We start from the raw sequence: 10,791 nt of genomic DNA, 5'->3' as shown, positions 1-10,791 counted from the left end.
GTTCGCGGCCGCAGAAAGAGAGATCCAGAAGGCTAAGCTCCGCTCGAAACCAAGGAGCCAGCTATCGGCCGCGACTCCTCGAGTTTAATGGTTTCACACTTCTAGCCGAAAAAGACGACCTTATCATCCAGCAGAAGGGCCAAGGCCAGAAGTTAGCCACCATCTTTCTCTCCTCCACGGATCGCGCGCAGCAATACGCCCAACAGCGCGCGCGCGAGCATATATCGCATCAATCTGCCAGCCCGAGGCCACGTTCGACTACTCAGTCGCAGCACAAGTGCAGCAGCCGGAAGCCCCGGACTACAAGACCCTGAACAAGCGGATACAATGGCAGACCGACAACCTGCAACGAGGACTCCGCTATGTTCCTTGGCCTTTTCGACTGCGAAGCTAATGGTATTCACGGACGGTTCGTTCGCGAACAACAAAGACCTAAGCTCACAACTGGGCTTTGTTATTGTGCTCGCCAACGAGGAACAGAGCCCTGCTGATTTCACGATCAGAGGCAATGTCCTGCACTGGTCATCTACGAAGAGCAAGCGAGTGACCCGGAGCGTGCTAGCCTCGGAGATCTACGGCATGGTCCAAGGTTTCGATATGGCCATTGTCATCGCGACCACCCTGCAGGCTATTGTCAAGCAGCTGGACCTACCCCGACTCCCTCATTGTCTGCACCGACTCATACTCGCTATACGAATGCCTCGTAAAGCTCGGGACCACGAAAGAGAAGCGACTCATGATTGATATCATGGCGCTAAGGCAGTCCTACGAGCAGCGCGAGATGGCAGAGATCCGTTGGATCAATGGGGATGACAACCCGGCTGATGCGATGACCAAAGCAGCACCCAACCGTGCTTTGGAACGGTTGATTGAGACGAACAGGCTGACGATTCGAGTGGAAGGATATGTACAACGACCCGTGACCGCAGACACCACCTAACGACAAACGACTCCATGATGACGAGCCTCCTTCATTGAGACCGGAATGAGGGGCAGGCACGGCAGGCTTCGAATTCCATCACGGAAAGAAAAGACTGCCTGTGTTGGAATACTAACCTGCTGAGTAACCCGTGCAATCGGGATACCATCACGGTTCATGCACGACTCCACGTGACACCCTACCCGCGATCAGGGCACGCAGCCCCGGCTGCATGCCCCCATTACCAGGTGCACATTCCGTTTCTTGTGAATAGCTTCCTCTTCCCTAGTTAGTTACAATTGAAGTCATCACCGGTTACCCTACCTGTCGTGACTGTGACTCAGCCTACAGCTTGTGCGCATGCGTATCTGTAGGCACATAGGTGCCTAACATCATTAAGAATACATAACAATATGGAGAATCCGTAAACAATACATAACAATATGCCAAAAGTATGTATTTATTTATTATTTAGATGTCTGCCGATCCGAATGCCGGCCTCATTTTTTCCAAATCTCCGGCACAGCGGCCGACAGCACTTAGACTAAGGGGCCCGGCGTCAAAGACAACGCGTACGGAAGCGGCAAGACCGTTCAGAGGGAGCTTCGCGGCGACTCTCCCTCAGACATACAAATGAGCAGATAGTACTCGATACGTTGCTTCTTGCTCTGGAGACGTCTTCGGGTATGATAATAGTGATACATGTATTACTCGAATAGGCTATCCAATAACTTTCAAATGAGATTTCTATTGCCTAGTGCAACAACTCGTCAAACAATTGCTTCACGTGATATATATGTGTTCGAGCGGAGGGACGAGTATTTTTTCGTAGAATACGTAAAGACTGCTGCAAAGTATGAACCAGCCCCCCGTCACTCCGGCGGTGATTTTAGCTGTCACAGACCAGTGTCCGCCGTGCGTCGTGTAGACGTTCAACAGAGTCGACAAAGGCCCATAGCTGAGTTCATCAGGATGGGTCTACATTGAGGAAGGGCGATATCAGAGGCAACTCCTCAGTTGAAATCAAGCTATTTATGACTCTAGACTTACAGAAGGATGCGTCGCTGGACCCAAATGTAATTTGTCTGAAGCTTCCACCAGAGCCATAGCAGCCCAATCGTTGAGGACAGGCAAAAGAGCGAAGCAAAGACGGTGAGTGGCACATCGCGCGCCAGACTGTCCACCGAATGACCGATGGCGCCCGCCTTTTCAAGTACTGAAGACTTACGGAGCGAGGCGAATGTGGACGGGAAGACAAGGTAGCCGGCAAGGAGCAGCCACGAGCGCGCTCGCAGCGATGTTGTATTTGAGGGCGTATTTTCAAATTCGCACAACATGGCCACGTATGCTGTCATACGCGCAGGTCGTTCGTCCGACGAAGCGCCATATCGTTCACGGCTCGCTTGGCCAAGGCTGTCTGTACAGTTCTTGATATTACTCAAAGGGCTTTCGTACCATGCGAGTCCATAATAATGAGGTATGTATATAGACACTTCCACAACACGCGACTCGTGTGAAGACCAAAGAGCTTCCTTGTGATGGGGAAAGGCAGATCGACAGCTGACGTCAGATGGTGAAATCACCCTTCTTTATTGCTTTCTCGTCCCTTTTAAGGGGGGATGGGCCGTTATTTCTCCAAAAAGTGATTATCGAAGCCAGCGCCATATCATGCGCAATAAGAGCAATGGCCGTCTCTGGAGGCAAAAGCAAGATGAGGATAAGGCGAGCCGTCCCGTTGGGCCTCATATGGCGCCCTCGCAAGCGGGATTAGCTAATGGTCCAGCCTGCAAGCAATACGATTGCAAAACCAGCGTTTTTCTGGCGAACTCGGCCGCTTTCAGCGCGGCAGCTCAACGCCGCCCAAGTCAGCGGTCAAAGTCTTCCTCACCGACTCGTGAACAGGAAATGAGGGCTCTTACGATACCTGTATCGCCCGATCAGGCAGAAGATCTCCAGAGCTTCGCCGGCGACGAATCGAACGTTCTGCTTATCGATCTCATAGCCGAAATGAGGCGGGTGAATGGGAAACTCAATTTGGTACTTCAGAGTCCGGACTTCGCCGTTGCGAATTGGGTCGCAGTGTAGCAGCAGCGCCACGCACTCTATCAGATTATTCGTGGAAGGAGATTCTTCCACTCATGAGGTAGAAAACCGAGAGTCTTTCGTGGCACGTTTCACTCGCATCTGGCGTTGGGGTCCTAGATGATGACGAGGCAGAGCGACTGAGGCACTTCTTCAGAGGGCAAGTCGAAAAGAACCGAAGTGAGCATGCGCGACCGAGACCGAGACAATATCCCAGAAATTTTCGTACAGGACGATCGACACCGTGGTGACACAGATAGTGCAGGGTAACGTCCCATATGTTCGAAAGTACCTTGGGACCCATTCCGATGCGAAAATCTTTCTGCATGGAGTTGACTCATGGGACGGGCTGCTTAGCGAGGCGTCCGATGATGAGGACGAGAAGACAAGCTTGAGGGAAGCCGCGGTGGAGATATCTGGGACGACTGCTCTGCACATGGCTGCGTGCGAGCAGTACCTAAGACGGTTGACCTTCTTCTCTCCAAGGGTGCCAATGCGAACGCCGCAGACATCAACGGCCGCACTCCTCTCATGGAGGCAGCATTGTGGGGCCGCCTGCAAAACGTAGAGATCCTATTGAGGCACGGGGCCGACAAGTTTTTGGCATGCATCGAGCGGGACCGTCTTATGCTTCCTGTCGACTTTGCGAGACCGCTGAGGGAGAAAGCACAGTCCCGACGGTTATGTGAAGGTGGCTCTTCGAGCGCTGAGTACATGGAAAAGGAAGAAAGGAGTCCGCTAAATGAGTGAAGGTGACTTAATGGATATCATGTGATCCAGAGTGCAACACGCGGCGAAATCAGAAACCAGTATGGCTCAAGGGCAACAAGTGCGGAGACTGCTGTCGTGATTGCTGGTGTTTATTCCGTGCCTTACGAGGTCCAGTGCGTGATATGAAAATGGCTGATTTCGGCTGTGTTAATTAATAGAAGCCTCAGGCTTTTCCAGAGCCAACATTGTCATAAAGCAGCTTAATGCACTTGGCTGATACTTGCTGTTTCCCCCAGAAGAGCTCTGTGTATATATAATGGGTATGAACACCACATGACTGAAGAGTTATGTGCACACAGCTCTCCTATAAGTCCTTGAAAAATGGTTGCTTCGGCTCTGACAAGAACTCCATACGATATTTTCATTCAAATCGTGAGCTACCTCTCACCGTTATCGAAAGACTCGCTTTTCAAAACGCAGAACCACCGCGAAGTTCCATCAAGGATCAAGGAATCTGCAAGTATATGGGCCCATTTGTTCAAGGACGAAGCTTGGCTTCAAGAAGTTGTTGATATAACATATGGGCATATCAACAAACAACCAGTCCCGTGCTTGATCGGCAAGGATCTCATCAAAGTCTCCAAGGGAAAGACACAAGGAGCGTACCTAGCATTGCTCACTAACGACTGGGGCGGGGACGTTCAATTCACAAAGCAAACCCTATTTCATTCCTTGAAGCCCCACACATTCGATAAAGCCAATTCAGAGGTTCACCTTGAGGGTTCTGGAATTACCTTGCATATTTACGATGCTATTAGATCGTCTGAGTCCCTATCGATCCAAGATCCAGCAAGACTTCTTCGCCGAGAGGGACGTGGGGTGTCGACATATGCTATTTACTACGATAACCAGTCTGTCTTAGAGAAAATTGGGCACCGGCTAATTCAAGGGATCGAAGGGGTAACGTGGAAGAGGAAAAAGGCGGTTCGCGAAAGGTTTGCTATCGTACTTCGCCACCGTGATGGTCAGTCTGTTAAGCGATTCCTCGAGAGCCCGACTAAGACGATTAACTTCTTCTATACGCGGCGTCAAAGTGGTACATGGGATGGGTTTAGAGTAGCTCGACCCGGCGAGAGAAAACTGGTAGAATTTGCTTGGCTCATTATCTCGACTCGGCAGCTTTTTGTCAAAGGAAATGAGAGATGCCATGCATATGACGGTTATAGAGAGTCTATTGGCCTTAACCACTGCCCAAGTCAAGGGGACGAAGGTCCCAGTTATATACACAAGAACGGTGCCCATGTGGGTCGAGACACGTCCTCGACTGAGGCGGAATGTCGTTTGACACTCTTGTCACATTTGCCCGGCCTCAAATTGCACAGAACCTCTCGATCAGACATCGCAGCACTTCGCCGCAACTAGCCCTTTCTCATGCAGAGCAATAGTAAGGGCGGCTATCGGAAATTATGTGGAGTTTGATTATCCATCTGAAGTCATTCGTCAAGGATACTAAGTCGCCGGCTGCTGAAAATGAGCGGCCTGTTTGTAATGTATTATCATCGGTTTCCAGCGTTCGGTTGCTGGCCTAATCAACGGGATACGGCTTGTATCCGCAAGTGATCTCTGACCTATTATTCTCAGTCTTGATCTACCGGAACGTTTGTGCCTTAAACATACGGTGCGATTTAGATCTGGTTGGTAAGTCCTCCCCACCAGGAACATGAGCTGCGCAAAGCAATCGGCGGCGCATTGGATTAGCATAGATTAAAATCGCCATGGTATTTCCGATTTCGCCCAATTCGATGATCTTCTTCTCAAGCGAAGAGCCCGACTTTCTAATCTTGTTCTTTTGGTCTGACTTTACTCATACGTATCCCATAACGAGAGTTGAGGCTCATACGTCGATGCTTTGCTATGGTTCACCATCGCTTGGTCAGCTTGGCACTTCCCAGTAGTCTACGGCGTTCCAAGCACGCGAATACGGTACTGTTGGTGGAACGTTATGCCAATACACATCGGAATAAGAAGGGGGTCACACACGAAGGTTCAAGATGCATGTTCTATGTCTAAAGGGGCAGTCTGAAGGGGCTATTTATACAGGAGGTCTTAGGGACTTCTGGGGACCTCCTGAGTAATGGGCTCTACCCACGCATACGTGGCTGTGCCCACGCATAAAGGGGTAGCCTTCCTTACTCAGGAAGTCCTCATGCGTTCCTGCTACATAGGCCAGGAATCCCTTCTCCGGGTCCCTGGACCCTCCTTAACAGGGCTACCCTGGTCCACCGACAGGTACCTATTGAGCCTTAGTTTAGAGTTACTGCAGCAATTATACATACCGGCCAATTCGAGGGCCAAATATTGAGCACCGACAGTGTTTCATATGAGCTTAAGGCGGCAGCTGTTTCTGTCTCCAAACCACCTTGATGGTGTGAATGCAATAGAGTCACCCCGCGGCTCGCTTGAACCTTGACAAGGAATCAGCTCAAAGTAGCGGCACGTCCAAGCGTAATGGCCGGCAGCGTATCCATGGCTGAGCCAGAAGCGGTGGACATGACGAAACAAACCTTCAGAAGGCCATTGAGGCATTCGACCACGTGATTTAGAAGATTGAAGAGGTACGGGTGCTTCTCATTTGAGCTGAAGAAGCTATGGGGAAGGAAACGGACAGAGCAGGCACATTTGAAGCAATGAGTAAGTTTGGAAGGGAGGTCTGGATGGCCTGCGCGAGCTATACAGTAGCAAGGGACTCCATATGAGGTGCAGGTTGAACCTCAATGGGTCAAGGACAACCGAGGCGAGGCGAAAAGGACAACGTGAGAAACGAGTGATGAGCTCCAATATATCGGTGGCGGCCGTGAAATGGAGTTAGTAGCAGGGTTAGATGCGTGATATAAGCCTCGAGGACTCTTTCGAGAAGATCAAAGCGAGACATGAAGCATGAAGGATCTATGCTGTGCTAACCATTACTGTAAGGAAATGGAAGCACACGATGTGTCACGGCACCAACCTGGGTTCTGTCACGTGCCTCCTATACTTAGTCTAGACTCTGTTCCACCTCCGTAGTTTGCCCTCCTCACAGCACAACATAGATCTTCCTGGCATCCTAGGTCTGCCCCGTGATACGATGGATTATGGAATGGCTGCAGTCCACTTAGTAGCCCCGCAAAGGAACACATGCTTTTGCGGACGCCATCCCCAATTCATTGATAGCTTTCTCGTCTAACTCGACTCTGGCCGTGTCGTAGCTTGATACACCCACAAAATCCGACGGATAGTCGCGGCCTTCCGTAGCGTCATCGCGCAGCCTGGTCTTGACGCTCGAGCTGCTGCACTACGTAATGTGACACCCCAAAGAGAGTGATTCATTTCTGACGTCGTCGGTGGCTGCGTCGGCATTCTGTAACTTAACGATTTTCTTCCGGGACAGCGGGAAGCGCCTGTTGAGCATAATGAAGGTTGAAATTGGCCATTCGCATTTGTTCTAGGAACGGAAGCTACAGGACTCCCCAACAGTAACTAATGCAATACAATGCAAGCGAGGTTGAGGAAGAGTCGCTGAATCTGGAATGACGAGGTTTAGAACGGCAATGTTTGATGGTTTGATATGGCAAGGATTTATTTGGCATGGTTTGACGTGGCAAGGTTTGATGCGGCAAGGTTTGATGTGGCAAGGTTTGATGTGGCAAGGTTCGACGTGGCAAGGTTCGACGTGGCAAGGTTTGAGATGGCAAGGTTTAATGTGGCAAGGTTTGATGTGGCAAGGTTTGACGTGGCAAGGTTTGAGATGGCAAGGTTTAATGTGGCAAGGTTTGATGTGGCAAGGTTCGACGTGGCAAGGTTTGATGCGGCAAGGTTTGATGTGGCAAGGTTCGACGTGGCAAGGTTTGACGTGGCAGGGTTTGAGATGGCAAGGTTTAATGTGGCAAGGTTTGATGTGGCAAGGTTCGACGTGGCAGGGTTTGGATGGGTACCCCCACCAACTGAACCTAACTGGTGCATTCGCGCTAATTCCAGAAGCTATTTAAGGTTACGTAGCGCCGGCTGCTATAAGTCTCGGGTTTCAGGAACCCTTCCCCCGACTTTGACCACAATCCTTTCACTGAGCACCGGAGGCCGGTTGATGGCCCACCTTCCGCTTCCCTTACCGTCTCAAAAGCATTGACTGGGCTCAACCCTCGTAGCGGATTACTTATTCGAAGTCTCAGCTTCTTCCAGAGCGAAGTTCCTCGATTGCAGACGACCTATAAGCTTCCACTGCAGCGAGTGTCTGGGCGGGGGTTCAATCCAATGTCACGAGAATGGCGGCCTGTTCAGCGGCGAGGAGGCAAGGGGAAAAGGCTAACGTTGGTGATTGCTGAAAAACTTAAATCTGACGAGAATGCATTACTACGTCGAATTCAAGGTGCGAGCCACAAATTTGTCATGAAACTTTACGAGCTCGTTGAAAAGTTTCCACACGAGGACTTGGACGCCATCTTTTCCGCCCTAGACAGGGCTCGTCTGGAACGAAAACGGGGTAAACCAAGGCGCAAGGATACATGGACGCCGATAGACTGCGAAAAAGCCGAGCAAGTTCTCTTGCGAGACGCCTCGCCAGAGCGCTACGACCTCACCTACAAAACCCTTCGGGTGCTTCAAAATATTGGCCTGGTAAAACCATGACAGTCAATGTCGATACGGCTGGGTGGGATGGAGAGCCACACCTAATGACACAGCTATCATCGTCCTGGTGCTAAATATCGACAACCAAAAGGCCCTAACAGTCATCAACCGAGATCGAAGCTTTGCAACCATCTACGGATCAGGATCAGTGGCGAACTACGACATTGCGGGAACGGTCAAAGAGTTTTGCTTAAGCTATCTTTCGCTCCAACCCGATATCTCATTCGACTCTTTATCCTGCCACCAACCTAACGACGGCCCGAATGATCCTGGCCGTACTTGCGACTGTAGGAACGAGGCTGCTCGCGATCTTTATCTTGCTGTTAGTGGTTTGCGTAGCGTCCTAGGCATGACCATCACGGCATGCATTAATGCCTCTGCTTGGTCTCGTCTCTTTTCAACCCTGCTGACGTCGCGCGATGAGGACGGTCAACGAGGGCAGATATCGGACGAGATCTACCCCGCCAATCTACTCGATCACTTCGAGGAGCTTGGTCAAGGGATCTTCAAGGTTGCACGCCCAGACTTACCCGCGTTTAGCTGCCAATCGCGTATAGAGCGCCGCGACACTAAAGCTCTCCTTCCGCTGCAGTCGGAAAATACCTGGGCTATTGCGATCATTAGCAGCGGCCACGCAGCCGTCATCACCAGCGCCTCGACAGAGTCTATGCGAAAAGAGATCCTAGACAAGGCCCGGCATAGCATCGAACGTTACCCGTGCTTTCGGGGTGCGACACTGAGCGAGATAGCACACCCCCCCTTGACTGAAGACTTCAACCTCTGTCTCCTCCTTGAAGCTTTTTCCATTGCCATGAACGTTGAGATACAGGCTCCGATTGATCAAAACCTTTGGCGGGGATTTTTTCACCACTTGACAATACCGCTCAGAGGCGAACGCAATGCCCTGCAGCTACAGCGTCCTCTTCGCCCGGCAAAGACACGACACGTCGTGTGGGTCGGCATTCCAGCTGGCGACGGAAGCATCCGGGAAAACTCGTTCATCCACGTCCGTGTTTGCTTTAAAGACCTGGAACTCTTCAACGACCACTGTTCTCCATTTCAGTCAGTTTCCGAACACGTGGTGAAAGATCTCGAAGCCAGACTTGGATCTTCTTTCATTGAGTACGATAGTAACGGTGTGGTGTTCATACACCAGTCAGTCTTGATGATGCTCTTTGCTGTCCACATATCTTCCGCAACCGTCGATTTCTGCAACTGGAAGCTGGATGAACAGAACTTGATACATACGGTGCAAAATTCTAGCTGCGATGAAGTTCTTGTATATGTATCCGACACGAGCTGCGACACATCTGGCCTAGTGAGAAGGCTCTACGACACCACTGATTACTTGGAGGCTGTGATGGGTAATATGCGAGTCTACCCAAGCAAAACGGAACTGTCCTGGTGCCGGAATAAGGTAGGCGACGTCAGGGTAATGGACGACATCGCTGCGAAGCTGCAGACCTGGCGACCAAGGACGTGCTTCGGAAGGGGCCACTGTGCACTCCGTGATGTAGAGAGCGGTCTTATGGTCTTGAAGAGAAGCTACAGCTGCGCTGGGGTTCACGTTCATGTTGTCCCTGTCACACAACGCGGGAAGCTGCTATGCACGACTCCGACGCAAGATCGAGTGGCTAGGCGCACCAAGCCTACCAAACGCGCTCAACGTTCGGGTGTGCGAGAACAAGGTATATTCTATTTCCATCAGGAATTTATTCCGACATTTAGGAAAATTGGCGAGTTCAGGGTCATGGTGTGCGGGGGACAAGTGCTCGCTGCCTTCAGAACAAAAGAAGATTGGGATGCGCGTGCCAAGCCGATGGCTCTGCGGCAACTCCAACTCAGCGACTTCAACTGGCACTCCCAGGACGATGAAACTGCCAGAAAGCAGAAGCGAGATGAGCTCTTGGATTTCGTACTGGAAACCGACACTCAGATTCGTCAATTAAAGGGCGAGAGGTTCGAGACTGTACATGTTGGAGCGCGATACGATTGTGGAATATCACCGGATGGTCATTTCTTCGTCAGCGAGCTGACACGTTTCACATTTGCGGACACTTTCTCGGGGGAGTTGGCGCCCCCGTACGATCAGATAATTGGACCGCTGGCGCGAATGATTGCTCGGGTGCTCTTGGCGTAAGGGGTTTACATTGTTATTGAGCAATAGGTAGACGATACATCGGAGCCGGAAGGGAATGATAATATACATGCGCGTATGTATGTATTTGTTTCTAAAGCTCCGTTTCTTTTCGAAGCGCGCTGGCACCGATGAGCATCGGCATGCGCACACTCTACCGCCTTCCAGTATTATCGTCCTCTCGAGGATATCCGAACCCGGCATCTTAAGTCAAAATCAGGCTATACTTCTCTAAATACTCCTTGGACTGCCTTGGCAATAGCTTTGTTGCTCGTTCAGG

At 50.9% G+C, this 10,791-nt stretch overlaps 1 protein-coding gene across 1 annotated transcript; it reads left to right on the top strand.

Moving 5' to 3' along the window:
- Positions 1-7,316: 7,316 nt before the first annotated feature.
- On the top strand, positions 7,317-10,514 carry HRG_11667 (uncharacterized protein; the record flags this gene model as incomplete). The annotated part of the gene is made up of 3 exons (XM_044870137.1): positions 7,317-7,679; positions 8,090-8,362; positions 8,799-10,514. 3 exons carry the CDS (start codon positions 7,317-7,319, stop codon positions 10,512-10,514), a joined length of 2,352 nt encoding a protein of 783 aa, XP_044714632.1.
- Positions 10,515-10,791: the final 277 nt, after the last annotated feature.

This window comes from Hirsutella rhossiliensis (assembly GCF_020360975.1).
Source record: "Hirsutella rhossiliensis strain HR02 chromosome Unknown scaffold00022, whole genome shotgun sequence".
NCBI classification, from domain to species: Eukaryota; Fungi; Ascomycota; class Sordariomycetes; order Hypocreales; family Ophiocordycipitaceae; genus Hirsutella; species Hirsutella rhossiliensis.
Note: the sequence above shows the minus strand (reverse complement) of the source record. Positions and strands in the feature narration are given on the sequence as shown.